Source organism: Oncorhynchus mykiss, chromosome 23 (assembly GCF_057628025.1).
Source record: "Oncorhynchus mykiss isolate SJ-2025 chromosome 23, ASM5762802v1, whole genome shotgun sequence".
In the NCBI taxonomy this organism is placed as follows: domain Eukaryota; kingdom Metazoa; phylum Chordata; class Actinopteri; order Salmoniformes; family Salmonidae; genus Oncorhynchus; species Oncorhynchus mykiss.
The window spans coordinates 32,020,592-32,045,185 of record NC_143044.1 but is presented as its reverse complement, the minus strand read 5'-3'; the positions used below and the strand labels follow the sequence as shown (position 1 = coordinate 32,045,185).

General features: G+C 41.9%; 1 protein-coding gene and 1 pseudogene across 24 annotated transcripts in view; one reads left to right on the top strand and one right to left on the bottom strand.

Moving 5' to 3' along the window:
- Positions 1–24,594, top strand: part of LOC110502777 (RNA binding protein fox-1 homolog 3) — a 756,098-nt gene that overhangs the window by 563,683 nt on the left and 167,821 nt on the right. For 3 of the 24 annotated variants that reach the window (XM_090217306.1, XM_090217303.1, XM_036960468.2), the window contains exon 1: positions 11,565–12,057. The exons of 19 other annotated variants lie outside the window; for them this stretch is intronic. In XM_090217306.1, coding sequence (XP_090073432.1) covers positions 11,932–12,057 — 126 coding nt within the window. In that variant the 5' untranslated portion in view covers positions 11,565–11,931. Of the gene's footprint in view, positions 1–11,564; positions 12,058–24,594 lie in introns of those variants that run through there. 2 more of the 24 variants (XM_090217307.1, XM_090217301.1) reach the window with 2 other exon arrangements.
- LOC149972568 (uncharacterized) lies at positions 7,006–7,708 on the bottom strand (annotated as a pseudogene).

Here is a 24,594-nt window from a genome sequence, read left to right as displayed (position 1 = left end):
TAGTAACAACCAGGAAATGTGAGTTTGGAGGATTTTATCAAATTGAATGTTATTATTTTATTTATTTATTGGTCTGTGAAATGTTAACAGCAAATTTCTGGGAATTGAATGTGCCTGGAAAACCTACTTTCTACAACAATAGGTTCACAGCAATGTATTGCGCAAGGGGAGACTGTGGGTGTCGGTGTGTGGCAGGGTGGTGGAATGTCATGTTGGATGTGGTCGCTGACACGTCTGCACTGGTCTTCAGAACCTACCACACACACACAGACAGACACACACACACACAGTGCCAGCTGTTATCCTTCTCCTCAACAACAGCACCGTTTGCTACAGTGATGCCAGTGGGCATCAGGGCTTTGAAGAGCGCCAGTTTGCCATCCGACAAAGACACACACACACAGCACACACTCTCTGTTGGGACAAACACACACCGCCTCGACACACACACCTGTGTCTCTGTTGCAGGCAGAGTGCCCTCTTATTGTATTTGTGAGTGTGAGCCAAACAATGCAGCTCGTACTGCGTTGGCTTCACCATCAGGAGAATAAACACTTTGGTGCCCACGTCAGGTTAGAGTAATGTACACCTGGTTTAACATGGGACAATCCTTTTGTTGTTGTTAAGCTGTTGTGCATAATATAGTTTGCATTAATTCACAGTCATTTTTCACTGAGGAATATACAGTACAGTGACCATACATTATAGTATATTTATTGTTATACAGTATAGTGCAGTACAATGCAGTGTGGTCTTCTGTAGCTCAGTTGATAGATTATGGAGCTTGCAGTGTTGGGGTAGTGGGTTCGATTCCCGCGACCACCCATAATTGAAATATATACACTCATGACTGTAAATTGCTTTGGATAACAGCATCTGCCAAATGGCTTATATGATATACTGTAGATGGCATCAGTTATTGTAGGAAGTTATATTTTCTCTCCTTCCTTCACGCTCTGAGATACAGACATACTGTATCCTTTCTTTGTTACTTTTTACTTTTCATCCTCAGATGCTGCTCCACTGCATCATGGGAAATGTATGTCATTCCTTCCCAGCAGTCAGAATGCAGACTTTCATTCTCCACACAACCTAAGGTTTCCTCGAAGACAACCACAACCAGACCACGGTACCTGACCACATAGGACAACTGCAATGCCTGACCACAGAGTCAGGGTGTAGATCAACGGTCTTAGAGAGGAGGAGAATAAGAGAGGAGGAGAGAGGTGAAATGTGAAAGTCTGAGTCAAGCTAAGAGAAGATAAAAAGAGAGAGGGGGGGTTGAATGAATAGGGAATATACTGACTTTATGTTATATGCCATGTCTGGATCAGACTTTACAATCATACACAATTTCAGATGTATGTTTTATTAGATTGTCTTCCTTTTCTGTTCTCTCCATTCTTTGTGCTTGTTAAACCAGACAGCTGTGTTTGTTTTACATCCAAGGAGAATAGAAGAGAAAAGAAAAAAAACAATATTGAGGGATAATTGAGTTATATTCTCTCCTGAAAGGATTACATATTTAAGATATGAAAATCCCCAACCAAAACAAAGCATACACAGACAGCAGACGTTGAGGCAGTAGGTGGGTAGGTAGGTGTACAGTCTAGAGGGCCCGGGAGAAAAGCTAAATTACCTGCTAGAACGAGGATAAATCAGACAAGGCCTAGCCCAGGGAATGTATGAGTTCCGCTTGCTAGATAATACAAAAAGTGACCTGGCGGGCCCACGCACCCTCTGTCTTTTATTCCCTCCCTTCATTCCTACCTCTATCTTCCCTTTCTTCTCCCTTCGTCTCATTTTTATCTAAGGCATTTTGCCTCCCTCTTTTACTCCCTCCATCCATTCCCACCTGTCCCTTATCCTCTCCTCTTTCTCTCTAATTTTCCTCCGTAATGGTGTATCCTGATTTCCATCCTGTTCTGCTTCCCTTCTCCTGTATTTCACTCCCCCATCTCTACCCATCCTCCCCTCTTCTCTTCATCACCAGCCCCTCCTTTTCTCCTTCTCTCTCTCTCTTTTCTTTATATTTTTCTGTCGCTCTCTATCTTCCTCACTTTTTCTTCTTTCTAACACTTGTTATTTCTCTCTTGATCTCACTCGTTTTCTGACCCCTTGACACATGAACAACCCCCCCTAACCCCCCCCCCCCCCCCCCACACACACACACACACACACACACACACTCTGGTGAAAGCACCAGCACAAAGCACTTTCGTAAATTGAGACCCAGAGAAAAAATGCTTATACGTTCAGGGAAAAAGTTATACTGTACTTTTTTTCCTCTGTTCAGAACCCCCTCTTCTCTCAGATAAATCACAGGCACTCGTTTTGCCAAAATGCTAATGTTGGTGTTGCGGTGTGTGTGTGCGTGTGTGTGTGTGTGTGTGTGTGTGTGTGTGTGTGTGTGTGCGTGTGCGCGTGCGTGCACATATGCGTGTGTATGTGTGAGATATATTGCGGCCGACAATGGGGAGAACTAAAGCAGAACGGGGAGGATTGAGAAATGCATTTCTGTGACGTCAAAATGTAAAAAGGTGCTGGAGCGAGTCCTTCTCACTGCATGGACTCGCTTAAAGATTGAACAGACTCTTTTTCTTTCTTATTTTTTCTGTTCTTTCTGATGTATTTTTTCAGCAGAAATGTCTTCAGAAAAGGAAAGGGGAAAGTGAAATACAGAGCACCAGAGAGAGAGAGAGAGATACAGAGAAAAAGAAAGACCAAGTGAAGAGGAGGATGAGCATGATCAAATGTGTGTATGCATGTGCATTCATGTGTGTGTGCGTGCCCATGTATAAAAAATGAAAGAAAAAAATTGACGAGGATGAGAAGTGAGAAGTGAAAGAGAACAAAGAATAGAGTGATGAGGGGCCGACGTCTGTGATGGACCCGTGTCTTGCTCCTCTCTCCTGCTTTCTGCTCAGATGATGGATGCTCTGCTAACAGATTTGCTGAACGTTAAAGGCTCCATCCTCTGCGCTCCTCAGGGAGGCAGGGCAGCCCTTGCGGTCCAGGGAAGGGGTTCCATCCTAGGCTTCTACCCCGGCAGCGAGCCCCTGAAGTCAACTCCCCTGAATGAAATACTGCCGTGTCAGGCCCTCTATTACTGCTCAGTGCCGAGAGGAGAGACTCCACCGCTACCACGGCTACCAGAGTAGCCCAGCCGCAGCCCACAGCAACCAATGCATAGATACATTAAAGCGAGATGTAAATTATTAAAAATGAAAGCTACAGATGTAGGATCTTAATTTGAACCAGTTTGCTACAGCAGGAAAATTATCCTGCATCAAAGGAACATTTTTTGTTGGGGTTGATATGTTTTTTATCAGTGCAAATCAAGGCTGACATTTTATAGTGGAAACTACAAGCTTTAGAAGCCTTTTTAAAAACCTTGAATACACTACAAGTTTACATTTCCTGCTGTGCATGAAAATTCTCAGTAACAAAAGAGTGATCAAATTAACATCTGTACACACCAAAAAAAAAGGTTATTGTGCTCTTAACCATAGCGGATCCATTTCTGTTGCTATATGGAAGCTTTTTTTTAAAGGTTCTATAAAGAACAATGCTAATAAGGTTCTAAATAGAACCTTTATGGTGCTATAAAGAACCCTTTCCTAAGGTTCTATAAAGAACAAAAGGATCTATATAGCACCAAAAAAAGAGTTCCACTATGGTTATAACCCTTTTGGAGTCTAAATAGAACTGTTTTCATGGTCCTTTTTAGAAACTTCATGGATTGTGGTTCTATGAAGAATCTTCCTCAATTTCAAAGGTTCTTGGTAGATCTTCTGGAAAAACCATACAGGTTTTCTTGATGGTTAGTTTTCAGATTCTGTAAGCATTATTATTGTTGTTTTATTTGACAAGTTGAATCAGGTGTGCTAGCTATGCAAAGGCTGGGGGTCCCTGAGGAGAGAATTGAGTAACACTGATTTAGTCAACTGTTCTCAATTGACACAAGGCCAGTCATGAGTCTTTCACGAGACACTGTAACTGGCCAGCCATATGTAATGGCATAACACAACACATTAGATCAACTGGAATGACACTCTCGCTCACGGTTGCACAAAAAGAGCTTTGAATGAGCTGCTGCCCCGACATTTTAATCATTACTAAAAGAGGAAAGAACCCTTTCTGAACTGCAAAGAACCATTGAAGGGCTCAAAGGGTTATTTGAGTCATTATTGTTCCACATAGAACCATCACCCTTCCCAAAGAACCCTTGAACTCTCTTTTCTTAGTGTGTAGATGTAAGGGTGTGTCTGTCCCAGAGTGTGTCCGAGTGTGTGCGCTGCTTGACTATCCACAGTTGTGTGTGTGTGTGTGTATGTGTGTTTGTGTGTGTGTGTGTGTGTGTGTGTGTGTGTGTGTGTGTGTGTGTGTGTGTGTGTGTGTGTGTGCGCGCGCGCACGTGTGTGCACGCGCGTTTCTAAACACACAGTAACAAGGCCCTGGAGGTGGGCTATTACTTTATACTCTGTAATGAGTCTTTTGACGATAAAAACACATATCACGCACACACACACATACACACCACACATCCCGAGCTAATTTACTTCCAATTAGATTTAGCATTATTTCCTAATAACCCAATTTGAGGAGGGTAATCATATGTTACACTCCTGCGCTAATGTAATCTACCCAGTGTGGGGTCAAACTCAATTTGGTTTAGTCAGATGGGAGAAATAAGACTGTACATTCCCTCTGATGGTAGGTCAGGTTAGGACGATTCATTTATTTAAACTCTCACTGGGGTTGATTGGGTAATGTGGTACACTGTAAAATATCCTGTTGTTTTTACGATAACCTGGCAGCCAATTACCTGTAAGTTACAGTAAAAAAAAGGTAGCATGAATTCCAAGGAAATGTTTGTTTAACATTACTGTAAAGTAGGGTGTGTATGTGTGTGTGTGCAGAGATGGGAAAATATATGTCTAAAAGTATCTTGTTACAAACACAACTTACCCAAAAGAGAGGGTTTTTAGTTTTACTATCCTTGTGGATACCAGAAGTCCTCACAAGGAACTTTGTGGAGACATTTCAAGGTTACCCATGAGGAAAAAGGCAATTCTAGGCTTAGAGGTTAGGTTTAGGATTGCAATTAGGGTTAGGGAATTATATTTGGTATAAAAATAGGATTTAAAATGGAAATTAATTGTTTGGTCCCCATGAGGATAGTAAAACATATGTGTGTGTGTGCATGTTTGAAATGTACCTGAAATGTTGCTTCCAGTATTTCAGAAGTGTTGGTATTGTGTATGAATGTGTGATGTCATTCTCACATATGGTTTATGACACTTATGTTTCATTACTTAGAGTCTAAGAGGCTGGTTTCTGACTTGTACACCCTGTTTCATTGCTTAGAGTCTAAGAGGCTGGTTTCTGACTTGTACACAATGTTTCATTACTTAGCGTCTAAGAGGCTGGTTTCTGACTGGTCCACCCTGTTTCATTACTTAGCATCTAAGAGGCTGGTTTCTGACTGGTCCACCCTGTTTCATTACTTAGAGTCTAAGAGGCTGGTTTCTGACTAAGGTGTTGTAGTCGGCGCACGTGACAAATAAACTGTGAGTTGATTTGGTTAGTTGATGCTTAAAATGTCTACCCATCTTGTTGGATAGAGAAAGAGGGCGAGCAAGATTAAAGATCCAGTGTACGTTTGTGAGAGAGAACCCAGCTAGCACCACTGGTTCTGTGGAAGTTGTGGTTCATTGAACATTTCATTTGATTTCCTTGAAAGCTTTCCTGGAATGTTTCATGAACCCCCTGAGAAAGGAAATTATAAATTACGGAAATTACAGGTTCTTTGAAGGGAATTAAAATGTTGTTTTTATTAGCTTAATTACTTCTTTATTTTGGCACGGCATCAGTGAGATTCAAACCTTCTGTTCTCTATAACTACGCCACAGCGCCACCAGGATGGAGCTAGCATGCCATGTGGTTTGACACATACAAAAGCCATTTTGTGCTAGCTGGGTAGTTATCCTGTGAGTGTGAATGATGTGAAGTGCTTAGTGAGAATGTTTTCTGCCGTGCCACGTTGAACCTTGCAGGTCCTTACCCCCGGTTCCAGCCTCACTATGAACCCATGGTGTGGGTGCATGCGTTTGTGGTTGTGTGTGTGTGTGCGTGCGTTCATGTGTGCGTATAGACGCTTGTGTGTGTGCATGAAGCTGTGTGAAGCCCCGGTGTGAACCCTGGTGTTTCAGCTCTATCACAGACATATGCTGACGGGAGGTTTTGTAAAGGTTGATGGAGCGTCGCGGGTGTTCTGGAGCCTTCCTAGCATGTTGAATCACCACTCATCTCATCCACACACACTCCATTGAGCATCGCCATCACACACACCCTTTTACCCTTTTTAAATCTCCGTCTCTCTCCTCTCCCACTCTGTGTTAGGTCTGAGTCAGGACAGGCTTTGGCTATGGTCTTCAATGGATACAAATCAAGCTGGACCTTCACTTTTCCTCTAAATAATCATCACATTTTAGCCTATGCAAAATTATAGGGTGGAACAATGTTGCTTGGACACCTTAAAGCTAGTGCATATACTAAACTCAGCAAAAAGAAACGTCCTCTCACTGTCAACTGCGTATGAACATAAGATTCAACAACTGAGACATAAACTGAACAAGTTCCACAGACATGTGGCTAACAGAAATTGAATAATGTGTCCCTGAACAAAGGGGGGGGTCAAAATCAAAAGTAACTGTCAGTATCTGGTGTGGCCACCAGCTGAATTAAGTACTGCAGTGCATCTCCTCCTCATGGACTGCACCAGATTTGCCAGTTCTTGCTCCAAGACACCTGCAAGTTCCTGGACATTTCTGGGGGGAATGGCCCGAGCCGTCCCCCTCCAATCCAACAGGTCCCAGACGTGCTCAATGGGATTGAGATCCGGGCTCTTCGCTGGCCATGGCAGAACACTGACATTCCTGTTTTGCAGGAAATCACGCACAGAACGAGCGGTATGGCTGGTGACGTTGTCATGCTGGAGGGTCATGTCAGGATGATCCTGCAGGAAGGGTACCACATGAGGGAGGAGGACGTCTTCCCTGTAACGCACAGCATTGAGATTGCCTGCAATGACAACAAGCTCAGTCCGATGATGCTGTGACACACCGCCCCAGACCATGATGGACCCTCCACCTCCAAATCGATCCCGCTCCAGTACAGGCCTCGTGTAATGCTCATTCTTTTGACGATAAACCCGAGTCCGATCATCACCCCTGGTAAGACAAAGCTGCGACTCGTCAGTGAAGAGCCCTTTCTGCCAGTCCTGTCTGGCCCAGCGATGGTGGGTTTGTGCCCGTAGGCGACGCTGTTGCCGGTGATGTCTTGTAAGGACCTGCCTTACAACAGGCCTACAAGCCCTCAGTCCAGCCTCTCTCAGTCCATTGCAAGCAGTCTGAGCACTGATGGAGGGATTGTGCGTTCCTGGTGTAACTCGGGCAGTTGTTGTTGCCATCCTGTACCTGTCCCGCAGGTGTGATGTTCGGATGTACCGATCCTGTGCAGGTGATGTTACACGTGGTCTGCCACTGCGAGGACGATCGGCTGTCCATCCTGTCTCCCTGTAGCGCTGTCTTAGTCTCACAGTACAGACATTGCAATGTATTGCCCTGGCCACATCTGCAGTCCTCATGCCTCCTTGCAGCATGCCTAAGGCACATTCACGCAGATGAGCAGGGACCATGGGCATCTTTCTTTTGGTGATTTTCAGAGTCAGCAGAAAAGCCTCTTTAGTGTCCTAAGTTTTCATAACTGTGACCTTAATTGCCTACCATCTGTAAGCTGTTAGTGTCTTGACGCCCGTTCCACAGGTGCATGTTCATTAATTGTTTATGGTTCATTGAACAAGCATGGCAAACAGTTTTTAAACCCTTTACAATGAAGATCTGTGAAGTTATTCAGATTTTTACGAATTATCTTTGAAAGACAGGGTCCTGAAAAAGGGACGTTGCTTTTTTTTCTGAGTTTATAAGTAAAGCATAATTAAGGATGTTCTGTACAGTTCTATGAAAATATATCATGATATTTACACCTACCTCCAGCCGTCCACCCCGCCACCCCTCCTCTCCCTGCTCTTAGCCCCAGCCCCAGGCCCTGTTCTTGGGCTGCTGTGTGATCAAGCTGCCAGAGGACAGAGCTGGCTATCCTGCTGCAATGGTGCTAGAGTGTAGTTCAGAGTCTGGAGGGATTGCGACCAAAGATATCCATATGGTCCTTTTTTCCACAATTAGGGCGTTTCCAAAAACACACTACTGTCTAAATAGTGCATTGCTTTTGAAAAGGGCTCTGGTCAAAAATTGTGCACTAAATAGGGAAGGGGTTATCATTTGGGAAGCAGACTATGTCTGCCTTAGGACAGTGTTTCCCAACCCTGGTCCTTGAGTTCCCACAACATTACAGTTTCGTTGTAGCCTTGACAAACACACCTCATTCAACTCATTGTGGGCTTGATGATTAGTTGAACCAGGTGTGTTTGTCCAGGGTTACAATACAAATGTGTACTGTTGGGGGTACTTGAGGACCAGGGTTGGGAAACAATGCCTTAGGAAATCTATGCCTGGAATTAACAAAGAACCTTTTGAATTCTCATATGTGGGCGAGTGCCGTTTCATCTATTTAAACTGTTTGAGATTGTGAGCGAGAGAGTGAGCGAGCGAGAGACAACAGACCATCTCGAACTGAAGAAAGTATTAGTGAGTGGCATTCCACCTTGCCAAGGACAAGCACCTCAGGGGCAGAGCAGAGAAGGAGAATTCCTAATATCTTACAGTAGAGTACAGCACCATGTACATCCTGTCAAGTATCATGCCTCTCCATACCTTTGATTCCACTCAACTATTCTCTTTTACCATAACCAGCTGGGTCTCTGCCTGCTGCTTCCCTCACCGCTGTGTTTTAAAGTGACTTTCCTGCAGAGTGAAGTCAACCTACCACCTCTGTCTTTTGCATACGAGCTGGACTCTCTTCCTGCTATGTACAGCCGCAGCTCTCATCTCTTAGTAATGTGGGTACTTTTTGTTGTATCTGTGTTGTACTGTATTTTATTACAGCAATTGACTCCCACTTTGCTGAGACACACACTCACACATTCAGATACACACGGACGCACGCACCTGCAAGCATACACACACTGTCACTCCTCCCTCCTCCCTTTTTCCTCCACTCTCTCTCTCTCTCCCTCTCATCCCCCTCTCTCTCTCCTCCTTCCTACCGCCCCCTTTCTCCCTCTCACATGCTTTGCATTGTGTCAATAAACAGGAGAGTATATGTCATGATAAACAAACTAGAAATATTTCAATAAGTTCCAACTGCTTTGAAGTTAAGGCTCCATGCCTTTGATGCCTCAGTGTCACAGGTATTCAAAGTCCAGGTACTAGTTCAAAAAGTAAATAAATAAATACAAACTTTACCCAGTGAACTTTCTGGTGACAAGGCAAGGACAAGATCAATAGGGAATATGATAATGACCCAACAAAAAACATGGTTGTAATTTCCATGGATTAATAAGAAGAAAATAAATTGGGAAGATCTTTCTGCTATTGATCTGTTGCATGGTGATACAAAACATAAACATACATTTAAAAAAAATAAAATGAGTCTCTTCTTAATAAAATGATTTTTTCCCCCAGTGTATTTAAAAGTAGAAGAAGGTGATATTGAAAGAGCGCAGTTGGTTTGAAGCGAAGCATGATTGATATGTGTGATACCGTATAAACCCATTATGCATTATACAACAGGGATGCACAACAATTACACACACGTTCACTACCGCCGTGTGTGACAGCCCATCGGAGTAATATTGGTAAATAATGAAACGTTATAAGCTAGATTGGATATTACAGTGCCATTCAATCAGCCCCGTGTCTGTCTGTGTCCGCCCTTGGACTGCACCATAATTGTAATCATGTAGAAAATGAAGAGGGATGAAACTGCATGTAATAATGCTGCCATACAGTACTAGGTGACTGGGTCTGTTCTTCCTCTGTCACCTTCAAAAGTTTCTCTCTATTTTAGATTGTTGTTAGAGGGTGTGTATGTGAATGGGAGAAAGAAAGAGAGGGGAAGAAAGATGAAGTGAAGAAAGAGAGAAGGGAAGAAACTAAAGGAGAGGGAAAAATCCTTGTTTGAACCAGCCTCACAATTCTCTCTGCTTTTTGTATCCCCCTCCACTCCTCTTCCCTCTCCTCTCGGCCCTTTCTCTCCCTCCACTCCTCTTCCCTCTCCTCTCGGCCCTTTCTCTCCCTCCACTCCTCTTCCCTCTCCTCTCGGCCCTTTCTTTCCCTCCACTCCTCTTCCCCCTCTCCACCACAGCTAGCGAGTGCTGCATTCTCTCTGAGGAGCTCCTGCGCTAAAACCTGCCTCCAACACACCAGCCAACCCCAGCATTTTTTATTAAACTGAAACATTTTGTCAGTGTTGTAGTACACACACACGCAAACACACACACACACACACACGCAAACACACACACACACACACACACACACACACACAGAGACACACACACACACACACACACATGCAAACACACACACACACACAGACACACACATACACACACACACACACACACACACACACACACACACAGACACACACACAGACACACACACTCACTCTGAGAAATACTGAAAATAGTGCTGTGTTTCCCTGTAAACCCCAGAGAGAGAAGCAGTGGTAGTTTATTATTAGTATTCTGTTATTAGCAGTATTCTTTCTAGGGAAATGATACGCTTTATAATGCAGCTTCAGAACAGCGTGGCTCTAAATTGAATTAAGCCATTGCGCAACTTCTCCGATTTTCAAATACATAAAGCATGTGCATTACTCCTGCATGAGCTCTTCATTGTTTTACTATTAGAATGGAATTATTTACGTGTGCATATTCCACCTTGCAATTACTATTCTTTTTGTTTAATCATAGGAGAATAAGATGAATTCTCAAAGCATAAATAGGTCATTTTTGATGCAAAACCTAATAGCTGTTTTTAATTTTGGGAAAATAAAAATATCTCTAATTCCTCCTGTGTAAACAACAAAATTGATTTGAAATATGAATAATGGATAAAGCATTGTACAGACATGTCATGCATAAACAAAAGGCACAGGAAAGAAATTGATTCGAGATCAATGCAGGTAAACCAAAACATTTATCCTGTCCTACAATGGGACTGGTAGATGCCGCTGCTACTACAGGCAGGGCAGTCATTCCGTCCGTTATTACCGTCACACACACCCGGTGCTGTGCCCGTACCTCACCAGGAAGGGTTAACCAACCGCACCGATCACCTGCTCCCATATGAATGTCCACACTCACGCACTCACGCACGCACTGGGCCATTTGATGTTAGAATACCCCTGAGACTTCCCCGCTCCGAATCCTATTTATCCCTCTCTCTTTTTCTCTCCAACCCCTCTCCTCCAATCGTTCCCTCAATCTTCCCAGGACCTCCCCCTTCTGTTGCGGAATGCTTCCACCCCTCCCCCTCTCTTCTCTTCCCCCTGCTCCTACCCCCCTATCCCAGTCCCTGGTCCCTCCCCCTAGTATCCTGCACTCGTGCATAGGCTTCTCCCTCGCTGTCAAAGTAAACAGAGAGAACAGAGAGAAAAGAGGAGAACAGAAGAGGCAGCCGTCAGCCCTCACCACATATGCTTCTATCCGTGCTTCTATCCGTCCGATGCTCATCCGCGCCACTGTGTGCGTGATTCCCATAACTTTCTAGCAGTTCTTTTATAGCAAGAAAGAAGTGAATTAGGAGGAAAATAAATAAAGAATTGCCGGACCAAAACAGGACACCAGTAGAGATTATAAAGAGATAAACAGACAAAGAGAAAAAGACGTAAAGACAGGAAGAGAAGGAAGATAGACAGAGTGCTAGATAGAGTGTGTTAGGGTGTATCTCAGTGTTCTCTATGCGTAAGTCATCCCGCCTCTCAATGCTGTGCTCCATGGCTAACTCTGGCTGTGTGCTGCTCTCCGGTGCTGGGATGCTACCCCACTCTCTGCAATGTCCCCCTGCCTTCCTCTACCTCCCAGAGGTAAGAACACTAGACACAATACCTCTCTTTACCCTCTCTCTCCATCTCTCTCTCTCTACTCTCTCCTTTTTTCCTCTTACTTGTCCTTATTTTTCTTAATTTATTTTCTACTGTCCCATCATCTTTCTCTCCTCCCCTCTGTCTCTTTTCTGTCCTTTTTGTTAACTTCCCTTCTCTGCGTTCGTGCTGCATGGCATTGTGTCTTCCTCCTCTCACCGCCTCTCATCCCTCCACCTACCCTACTGCTGAACGTGGGCCATCCCTCTCGCTCTCTCCGTCTTTGCTCTCCCTTTTCTTTTAGATAATAACGTGTCTTTACCAAGTGATCTAATGTCAAGCGTTGTGTTCTACTATTTGTCTTGGTAATTGTATCACTGCCATGTGTTTGTATTTCACACACTAGCTACGTTTCCATCCAATTGGCGACAGATTTTCTTACGAATATTCTAAACTCAGCATAAAAACAATATGTGTATTTTCCAAACAGAGATGTGTTTCCATCAAATGTACTTGTTGCGGAGAAAAGGCTGTGCGTGATGACGTAGTCCACATAAAAATTACTTTTACAGTTACATTCTCATTTACCAAATAAAAAATCCAAGTTAAATGGGTTTCCATCTCATTTTCAACTCTACCGATGGTTTTGTCACAAGAAAATTGCGTTATATAGCGAATGTGTCCACTCTGGTTTTGGCAGGTGCGCTCTAGCCAACAGCTGGCAGATACAGTGCGGGTGAAACCTACTAATGTTACATGATGAGATTATCATGGACAAAAGAGCAAGATTATTTTTATTTGTCAAATGGCAGCCAAGCATCGATCATGTCACCAGAATATGACCCTCAATATTTATTAGAAAGGAGCATCAAGCTCATCACCTTGCACTTTCACCACCCTGTGAAGTTCATCATAATTTATTTCATCTGTGGTCTAATAAACTGCATGCTTTCCCGAGTCATAGTGGGAGGACCACACAATATGTCATGTCATGACTTCAAGTTTACTTTGATGATTATTCTATAAGTACTTTCTCATAAAAAGATTTTCCACCGCCGTTTCTCGCATATTACATTTTACCAACACAAAAACATCCCACCTTGTTAAACCTATTTTGTTTTGTCAACGTTTGGAACGTTTACATTTGCTATTTCCATCAGGCCTGTCATGACATTTTGTATCTGACATGTACTTCACTAGCATGAAAAGGTTGGATGCAAACCTGGTTTCTGTCAGTGTTTAACTCAACCAGAATTCAATGATTTTTCAGCTTTACACTGATTTTATCAGGGATAACTATACACTAAACAACTAAAGTGTTTCAAGCAGACTGTATCATATTATCATATTCATTCTCACAGATTTCAGAGTTTAACATGTTTTCAAAGCCTATGATTATCCCAATGTTAGGATAGTTAGCACTTTGTTATAATAGTAATTTGCCAAAATATTCAAGGAAAGTTTCAATCTGCAGTGTACAAACTTAAGATGATAAACAGGGATGATATTTACTCTCACGGGGGCCAAAAATAACAATCTGAAAGCCACACCACTAATAATCCCACCTCCTAAAAATAACCTAAAGATAAAACATTTTTACGAAAAATTAAATAACCCATATTTTAAATGAACCCACGTTTGGGTAATCCCAACAACCCAACATGTAGGGTTATTCACGCATCCCAACCGGCAAGCTAAAATACCCAGTGTGTGTTCTGTCCAATATTTACCTAGCAGTGGGTTTCCAAAAAAACAAATATGGTTGATTTTAACTTGTACTTTTTGGAGTGTATGTTTTAAAAAAGTGCCTTCACAAACACATGAGTTAACATTCTGCCATGTATTTACCCTTGGACATTAGTCAACTGACATAACAACGCACATAGAGGAGTGAATGTGGGAAGAGTGTGTGTGCGCGTGTGTGCGCGTGCGCGTATGTGTGTTTGTGTCAAGGTTGTTATGGTTTGTGTTTTTATATTAGTTTATTTCTATTAGTGTGAACATTTTTATTGGAAATTCAGTTTAGTTTCAATTAGTTTTCCGTTTCACTTTACTCATTTTTATTTAGTTTAAGTTTTATAAAACCATTTAAAATATATATATGTTATTATTATTCATTTTTGTATTATTTGGTTTCAGTTTTAGTGTTAGGGACAGAAAGTAACATATGTGTGGGAGGCTAGAAGACATTTATGAGTTGTATAGTAATTGTGTTTTTTGGAATGTCACTTCTTGCCACTGTGGGATAGTCATGAATAAGGTGATGGGACAGGTCATAGGTTAAGTTAGCTTTAAAGTTAGACTCAGCAAGATGAAGATGCACCGGGTAAACAGTAGTAGTGGGTCAATTTCCACAACAACCAGAAGCATTGAAGCGCGAAGATAAACTTCTCCGCTGTTTTGGTCCAGTAGCTATCACGTTCTGCAAGAATGAAGTGCTCCCGTGCACATACTCTGTGTGAGAGCAAAGTCTTGCATCGTACCACGCGTGTTGAAGTGGAACATTTTTGTTAAGTCGATGACCATCGTTTGTCACCGCCTTTCACCGTGTGTTGCATTCTGGGGATACACATTTTCCGACTCGCACCTACTTGTCGACTGCATGAACTTAAAAAAAAGATCTGTGATCAAAGGTCATGATGTTTTGACTGCCAGTTTCTGCAGTTGCTCTTCACCAACTTCATACTGCAGCCATCGCCTGCATTGTGGGAGGCTCTATTGTCAATCAATCATTAGGGTGTTTTTGTTTGACCCACACGGATGTGACCAAACACGTGACTGAAACAGGAACCATTTTGCTGTGATTTATGTGTACGGTGGATATATAGTACAAATAAATGTGCTACTTTAAGCTGTCTCTCACTGATTGATTTTACAGTGCACACACAATATTATATTATGATTTCAGTTTGTGAATGTCTGATATTGGGGTTAGAAACATGTTTATTTCGACATTATAAAGAAAAACTTTTATAAACAATGGCAACACTGCCAAGTTGATCTGAGCCTTACTGTTAGGAAACCGTGGCAACGTCATCTCGCTGAGTCTACCTTTAAATCAATCTCAATATGACCAGACAGATTCAGAAGCTTGAAAATACCATTACAAAAGAAAGCTTGAAATCCACATTCTATTTATGCACCCTAAAAACTAAAACTGAACATAATTCATGATGATTTTATTTTATTTGAGTTGGTTTTGAGTCAAATATAATAGTTCCAGTATAGTTTAAGTTTTTCAAATTGGTATGTTAATTATTTTATTTCAGTTTACAAAATTGTTTTTCATGATTCATTTTTGTTTTAGTTTCAGTTTAAGTTAACAAAAATAACCTTGGTGTGTGTGTGTGTGTGTGTGTGTGTGTGTGTGTGTGTGTGTGTGTGTGTGTGTGTGTGTGTGTGTGTGTGTGTTCAATAGCCAGTCAAACAAAGACAGGTGTCTGTTGAATGGTGGATTAGGCAATAGAACGAAATGGTTTTTGGCTTACTTTGTAGTTTAGCCTTTATGTCTATCTGGATTTGTTTGTGTGGTTGACTGAGTGAGTATGTTTTTAGATTTTGTATTGGAAATAGGCTTTCTGTTGGAGAATTATATATTTGTGGCAAATATTGTACGTAGGAATTGTGTGTGTGTGTGTGTGCATGTTTGTCTGTGTGTGAGATATATTGTGAGTGTGTGTGTGTATCTGTCTTAATGCCGCTGTGGGCATGCAGCATGTGCAATGGCAGGCTGCCTCTGTGTTATTGCCACCATAAAAGATATGGTAAGGCAGGGGAGAGTGAGCATATCAAATAATGTGCGTGTGTATGTGTGTATAAAATATGATAAGACTGTTCAGGGCTAACCTGCCTCGTCCAGCCTTCAAATGGGCCTCACTCATCACCTTTACAGCCCAGTCAGAGACCACCCGTCTGTTATAGCAGACCGTCCAACACACACACACACACACACACACACACACACACACACACACACACCAGCTGGCCCCCACACGGGCAGGGGACTGCCACACACTCACACGGAGGAACGCACAGACATATACTGTACACACACTGACACACACATACAGCCTGTAACACCGACTCTATGGGTCCCTGGGTGTGTGTGTATTTTCAACCATGCTATGTCATTACTGATTACACGGACACTGCAATATGTGCTGTTTTCATCATAGATTGTTCTCTGTTGCAGTGCTCCTTACATACAAGTGTAAATGTGCGCATTGCTGCATGCTTAGCTGTTTTTATTGTTATATTTTTGAGAGCATTGATAGTATCTTCCACATGGATGTGTAGGTTTTAACTGTCTTTGATCCTCGGGTCTAGAACAGAACATTTGATGGACAAAATTAACATATGGAACTATAGATTGTTAGAACAGCTGATACTAGACTGTAAAGAGAAAAATGATTTGTTCATACTTTTTGTCACAACCATTTCTAAGAGCATCAATTCAGATGTTTGACATCTAGTGTGTCCCGGCTAATGCGTTTCTAAAATGACGTCAATATCTTCTTGAGCTCCTCTGGTGAAAAGTATTGTGGAAGTTCTGCATTTAGAGACGAACACTTGCACAGCATAAGTCTCATAATAGAAGTGTATATGAAGGTTGTTTTCACAGTGAGGGCTGTAAATGCGCTAACAACATTGTCTGTGTGTTCCGTAATAATGTTGAAGCATAAAATAACTCCAGTGGATGTTGCATTGATCAGATTACAGGACACTGTGTTCACAGTTTGACTGGAGATTTGACTGTCTTTTTGGTGCAGTCACAGAATGAGGAACTCTTTACGTATTTCTTTCTGTTTGTTTTTCATTCTTCTCATGTGTTTCTGGTTTAGTAAGAATACATGTATTTTATTTATTACTTTCTTATGTTCACCTAAGTTTATTTATCTTGTTGTTTTTATATCTGTTGCTCAGTTTTCTTGTGAACTTAACTGAATGGAATGATATCAGTATTTGGTAATTAGGGTTCATAGAATGGCTTTCTGTTTTAGCTCTTATTCTGATAAGATCAGATGAAAGAGTCTCGGCCAAATTAAGGAACAGTTCCCGCTCACCCAAAAGGGACACAAAAGAAAGACCAAAATACTGCAGTCTCTTATGCAATCCCTTTTCAGGCTCCCTATTTTCTCTGCTCTGACCTGCGCCTTGACGATTAGAATTACAGATGTGTGTTTCTGTGTGCCTGTCTGTGAACGTTAAATGGGACAATATGTTATCTATGAATTTACAATGCAACATTTTTTTTTATTTAGGACAAGGGAAAGAAACATGGTTTTAACGTCTGAAAGGTACATCTTCTTTGGCAGTGTTTGTGTTTTTCTCTGGGCTACTGTGAGAGACAGAGGTTGCTGAGAGAGGGAAGGAGGCTCATGCTAGCAATTGAGTAAGCACCATCTGCATTGAGCTTGACTGGCTTGCTGAGTTCAATCACAGAGAGATTTCATCATTCAGAGTCTTCATCAGGTTACTGCTCTTTATTCATCCCTTTAAATGGCACCGCCCGGGATCACAGCTAAACACAACACCACACTGCCTATCTAGCGCATTTATCTCTCTATTTTATCGTATAGGATTTATTTTCTCTTTTCCCCTCTGTCTGTCTTTCTTTCTTTCTTTCTTTCTCTCTTTCCTTCTTTTTTCCATCTCTCCCTCTCTCTCTCTTCTCTCTCTCTCTTTCTTTCTCTCTTTCTCTTTCTTTTTTTTCTCTCTCTCTCTCTCTCTCTCGCTTTCTTGCTTTCCCTCTCTCTCTTCCTCTCTGTCTTTCCTTTTTTTTCGTGGAGACGGCTGGTTTTCAACTCCTCTTAAGTCAATACTGTGCAATAAATCTGCTAGTGCAAGCATCATTCTCTTCCCCTGGGAGGGAGGGGAGAATCTTTACCCACGCACACCCTGTAGTTAAACACTTCCTGCTTTTCTATAATTTCTCCGCAAACCGCGGAGTAGGATGTTGGGAAATCAGTCACTAGAGAATTCTCTCTGTCTCATTTTTTTTCTTTTTTTTCTTTCTAAAGTCCATTTTTTTCTCACTCCATTTTTGTCTTTAATTGTGTTGATGTTTTACAGTTTTCTATCTGGGGATACTGTGTCTCCATGTGCCAGACTTGCTTTTTTTCTCAGAATAGGTATCTAGCTTGTAATGTTTTTGATAATTAAGTTATATTTTTGATGCAGTCTCTCTTTGTCTCTGTGGGGTGTAATCGAACAAAAATAAATAGGAAGTAAATCTAGCTGAAGTTATTTTTCCCTTTCAATAAATAAATAATTTCTTTGCCATTTGAGTCTGTTTTGTACGCTGTGTAACACTGCATTGAATGCATAGTGATATGCCTGACTTTTTAGAACGTCTATCTTATTGCTGTTTTATTGCATTAGGTATGCAGGAGGGAGCACTCTTTGAAATTGATTTTATTCATGGTTTAGGTTACCAGAATGTTCAAAAGATTGAACTTTGAATGTGTTCATAGTTCAATCTGGTACATTGAACTGCTTTAAAATCAAAACCAGAGATAACAGCTTGTTCTGTTGAATATTCATTTCAAGGAACAATTCACTCTTTCTTCGATCTTGCTAATTGAATTATTTCTGCTTGGTCGTTGGAAATATGCTTACGTACACAGTATGTGCTCTAATGTTAAATCAACACTGAGAGTGTTAAATGTAACTTGTCTATATACGTGTCCACACTTTTCAGTGTTCAATTGACACACTGCTTGGTGGTAAGTATTATTTCCCAGAGTGCCTTGCATTTCAAGTGAATTGTAGAGTTATTACCCATGACTGTATTTGTTAATGACAGAGACAGAATGACTTCTGGGTTAGAAAGAATAAAACTTGAGACTACCTTAACCATTTAATTTAACACGGGTTATTAACACCAACATTGGGGTTCTTTTACACCAAAAAGTGTTAACACTTACAAAGTTCATTTAACTTTTCTATCAACCTTAGAAATGTTACTTTGAAAAAGCAACACTAGGTTAAACTGACCAATTTGCTGTTAATTATTGTACTATCGTGGCATAATTTGATTAATGACTGTATATATCATATATATGTTGTATTTTTTTAAACATTTATTTTCAATCAGTTGCAGCTAATGCAACACTGCAGTGTGGGTTCATTGAGAATGTGTAACCTGTACTGCAAGGATATGGTTGATTGAATGGGCCTTGTGGGCCACTGTTGTATGCAGTGAGCTGCAGTGATCTGCACCATGGACAGCTCCGGAGCACAGCAACATGATTCTTGGCTGATGTTTATCCCAATCTTTAATGTGCGCACCGATAGGACGCATGGGGAGTGAGTAGCTCTGTTTTGTACCGTCAAATCTGTGATTATACTGTATGTAGAAGCCAGACAACATAGTTTAAATTATGCCTCTGAAGTTGATAGAGCAATATATCCCCAAGTAAGCGGGAGAGAGCGAGTAAGCGGTAAGTTATATACAACAGTGAACCAATCTGTGGGTAAAGTGACACTGCGACTTGAACCCAACAAGCCATCCCTTAGAGCAGTGGTTCCCAAACGTTTTATTGTTCCGTACCCCTTCAAACATTCAACCTCCAGCTGTGTACCCTCTCTAGCACCAGGGTCAGCGCACTCTCAAATGTTGTTTTTTGCCATCATTGTAAGCCTGCCACACACACACACAATACAATACATTTATTATACATAAGAATGAGTTTTTGTCACAACCCGACTCGTGGGAAGTGACCAAGAGCTCTAACAGGACCAGCGCACAAATAATAATATTGTAATAATCAATAATTTTGCTCTTTATTTAGCCATCCTACATATAAACCTTATTTGTTTTTCAAAAATTGTGAGTAATGTTGGGTTGTATTGGAGAGTCTCAGTATTTAATCACTTTCCACACACAGTCTGTGCCTGTATTTAGTTTTCATGCTAGTGAGGGCCGGGAATCCACTCTCACAAAGGAACGTGGTTGCAAAGGGCAACAGTGTCTTAACAGCGCAATATGCCAAGGCAGGATACTCTGAGCGCAGCCGTATCCAGAAACCTGGCAGGGGCTTCTGATTAAATTCAATTTTCACAGAACCGCTTGTTGCAATTTTGATGAGGCTCTCTTGTTCAGATATCGGTAAGTGGACTAGAGGCAGGGCATGAAAGGTATAATGAATCCAGTTGTTTGTGTCGTCCGTTTCAGGAAAGTACCTGCGTAATTGCACTCCCAACTCACTCAGGTGCTTCGCTACATTACATTTGACATTGTCCAAATCAAATCAAAGTTTATTTGTCACATGCGCCGAATACAACATGTGTACAACATCACCAACACATCACCAATACAACATGTGTACAACATCACCAACACATCACCAATACAACATGTGTATAACATCACCAACACATCACCAATACAACATGTGTATAACATCACCAACACATCACCAATACAACATGTGTACAACATCACCAACACATCACCAATACAACATGTGTACAACATCACCAACACATCACCAATACAACATGTGTATAACATCACCAACACATCACCAATACAACATGTGTACAACATCACCAACACATCACCAATACAACATGTGTACAACATCACCAACACATCACCAATACAACATGTGTACAACATCACCAACACATCACCAATACAACATGTGTACAACATCACCAACACATCACCAATACAACATGTGTAGAACATCACCAACACATCACCATTACAACATGTGTATAACATCACCAACACATCACCAATACAACATGTGTATAACATCACCAACACATCACCAATACAACATGTGTACAACATCACCAACACATCACCAATACAACATGTGTACAACATCACCTTACAGTGAAATGATTTTACTTACAGGCTCTAACTAAAAGTGCAAATTAAAAAGATAAAGGTACACAATGCAGATATCCCGGTTAGCCGATGTGTGAGGGACCTGGATGGTCAGGCTAATTGAGGTAGTATGTACATGAATGTATAGTTAAAATGACTATGTATACAGTGGGGCAAAAAGGTATTTAGTCAGCCACCAATTGTGCAAGTTCTCCCACTTAAAAAGATGAGAGAGGCCTGTAATTTTCTTCATAGGTACACTTCAACTATGACAGACAAAATGAGAAAAAAAAATCCAGAAAATCACATTGTAGGATTTTTAATGAATTTATTGGCAAATTATGGTGGAAAATAAGTATTTGGTCACCTACAAACAAGCAAGATTGTACTGAATTGGATAATCGTAATGGACTGTTTGAAAATGTGAATCACGTTTCTTTTGGCGTACCCCTTGGGGGTAGATTTGCTTGAAAATAATGTATAGTCAATCATGTCAGATATGCATATACAGGGCTAGTACGTGGATGAACAGGACAACAAAATGGGCTTTCTGGAAACATGGTGCCAACTTTAGAAGATGAACTGGACCAGCAAGAAAACAGAATGTGACAAAATAATATGAGAATATTTTCCCTACTGGAAGTTAAGGAAGCTGATATCGGAGAAGCTTGGCATGGATGTATCACCAGAGGATGTGGAACTATCAGACCAAAGTCAGCCTTCTGAAGGTACAGGGGGGAAAGGAGATAAAAAATCCATGGCCAGTCCATTCAATTCATCCAAGACCTGTCTGCTAAGCTGAGGAGAAAATGCAAGCAATTATTTCAATCAGACAGTCACTGGAGGAAAAATGAATCAAGTCTCAACTCCGATTCCCGGCAGTTCTGTGGGCGTGGAAGGGAACATAGAGGATGGAGTTCACACGTGGTGATGAAGCCCTGAACAGGCTGCGGGAAACCTTTCCAGTAGAAAGAGAGCCCAATGCCCTGATAAGAGGAAGTAGTGGGAAAATAAGCACACTAGGCTACATACAATGATGCCCAAGACCGGATTATTGTAAATTGAGACAATATTCTTTCCTCCTCCCCCCAATACAATCCAGACTTTATTGTCACAAAGTAACTGTTCTTCTCTAGGAAGTGACGATAGAGTTAACCAATGCCAATGAGATACATGGACAATGAAAAGACAGTATTAAAGAGGAAATATAGGAAATATAGAATTGTCAATAAATAAATGGATGTGTGTGTGTGTGGGCGAGAGGGTGGGAGTGGGTGTATGTGTGTGTTCATATGAATGGGAGAGAGAAGGAGGGTGCTATATGAAAGCTGGAGAGAATGGGTATGTGGAAGCATAGGGTGTATGTTGTATAGAGTGGTGTAAATGTGTCTGAGAAGAATGTAGTGGGAAAATACAGAAGGTTGGGATAAACTTGGCCTAGTTTAGTAGAGAAGGGCAAGGATGGGAGGTGGTGATAAGTTTGTCTTGGGTGGGTAAGGATGAGAGGGTGGGACAAGCTTGGCTTGGGTGGGCAATGGGTGAGTGAAGATAGGAGGTTGGGATAAACTTGGCTTGGGTGGGGTAAAGGGGGTGAACTGGGAGGGGGTGGTGTAGAGGGTTGGATTTGGTTTGGGAAAGAGCGAAAGAAGGACTTAATTATACAAAAAAAAGTTGTTTTAGTTGTTTTGTGGTTTGTAAACCCAGTGTGAAATGAATAAGAGTTCTGGACAGATTAGGAAAGGATGTTGAATCATTATTCTTCTTTGTTTGTCATTATAACTAAGATTCAATTGTGGTTATTATTGAGAGTGAAGAGGGGCTATATCCAGGGGATTGAGATGGGGTAACTGGGAGGACATCAGACACTTCTCTGAGGTGTGTGTGGGGCCTCCATTCATCCCATTTAAGTCTCTCGGTGGACCCACTCTCCCCAAGTAGATCCCCACCAGCCACTCTACTTATATTTAATTTATAAGGTAATATAAATTGACCACAGTACTTAAGCGGAAGTCTTTCTCCAGTGTATCTACAATTACATAATCCACTGTTTTATTTTGGTGCATTAGGAGAGGAGTTGGAGCTTAAAAGCCCTAAAAAGGCATCACGCCTCAAGTACAACGACATACTTTGCTTTATGTTTTGGGGTTTTGTTTTCTGTGTGTTTTTTTGTTAAATATCTGCTCAGACCACATGCCCAAACACTCTATATATACAATGTATACAGTAACTACATATTTATACTATGATCCTCCCATTCCTATTCTATGGAATGCCCACCGCCGTCTATGGAATGCCCACCGCCGTCTATGGAATGCCCACCGCCGTCTATGGAATGCCCACCGCCGTCTATGGAATGCCCACCGCCGTCTATGGAATGCCCACCGCCGTCTATGGAATGCCCACCGCCGTCTATGGAATGCCCACCGTCGTCTATGGAATGCCCACCGTCGTCTATGGAATGCCCACCGTCGTCTATGGAATGCCCACCGCCGTCTATGGAATGCCCACCGCCGTCTATGGAATGCCCACCGCCGTCTATGGAATGCCCACCGTCGTCTATGGAATGCCCACCGCCGTCTATGGAATGCCCACCGCCGTCTATGGAATGCCCACCGCCGTCTATGGAATGCCCACCGGCGTCTATGGAATGCCCACCGCCGTCTATGGAATGCCCACCCTCGTCTATGGAATGCCCACCGTCGTCTATGGAATGCCCACCGTCGTCTATGGAATGCCCACCGTCGTCTATGGAATGCCCACCGCTGTCTATGGAATGCCCACCGCCATCTATGGAATGCCCACCGCCGTCTATGGAATGCCCACCGTCGTCTATGGAATGCCCACCGTCGTCTATGGAATGCCCACCGCCGTCTATGGAATGCCCACCGCCGTCTATGGAATGCCCACCGTCGCCTATGGAATGCCCACCGTCGTCTATGGAATGCCCACCGTCGTCTATGGAATGCCCACCGCCGTCTATGGAATGCCCACCGTCGTCTATGGAATACCCACCGTCGTCTATGGAATGCCCACCGCCGTCTATGGAATGCCCACCGTCGTCTATGGAATGCCCACCGTCGTCTATGGAATGCCCACCGGCGTCTATGGAATGCCCACCGGCGTCTGCTTACATTTTTTATTTGGTTTTTCAATGATAGGAGTAACAGAAAGGGTTAACTTTGATTTTATACATGTAAAGACCAACAAAATCCAATTTAGCACATGAAATGTGCATGGACCATGATAGGAAAAAAAGCATATGGTTCTCGAACTCTTAAAGAGATTTTCAGCAGATGTGGTTTTCTTGCGACAGTTACATAAAAAAAATGAGAAATTGAATATTTAAAGAGGAACTGGGTTGGAGTGGCCTATGCTGCCACCTAATGTAGTAACAGCAGAGGTCTAGGCATCCTGCTTAATAATAACACACCATTCCCCGTATATCCCAGCATATAGACCAAGAAGGCCATTTTCATAATTTTACTTTACATCGTGAAAAATGCCCAATTATTTCATTGTCTATTCAAGCTATATTATATCAAATCCAGACAGGAAAATTGATTTTAGCAGGTGACCTAAATCATACATTTTATAAGACTGACAGATTAATTAATACATTTTAAAAGCGTCTATGAAATGTATAAAAATCAGAATTTAACAATAGTTGGATGGGTCCTATAGCTTTCTTAGACTAAACA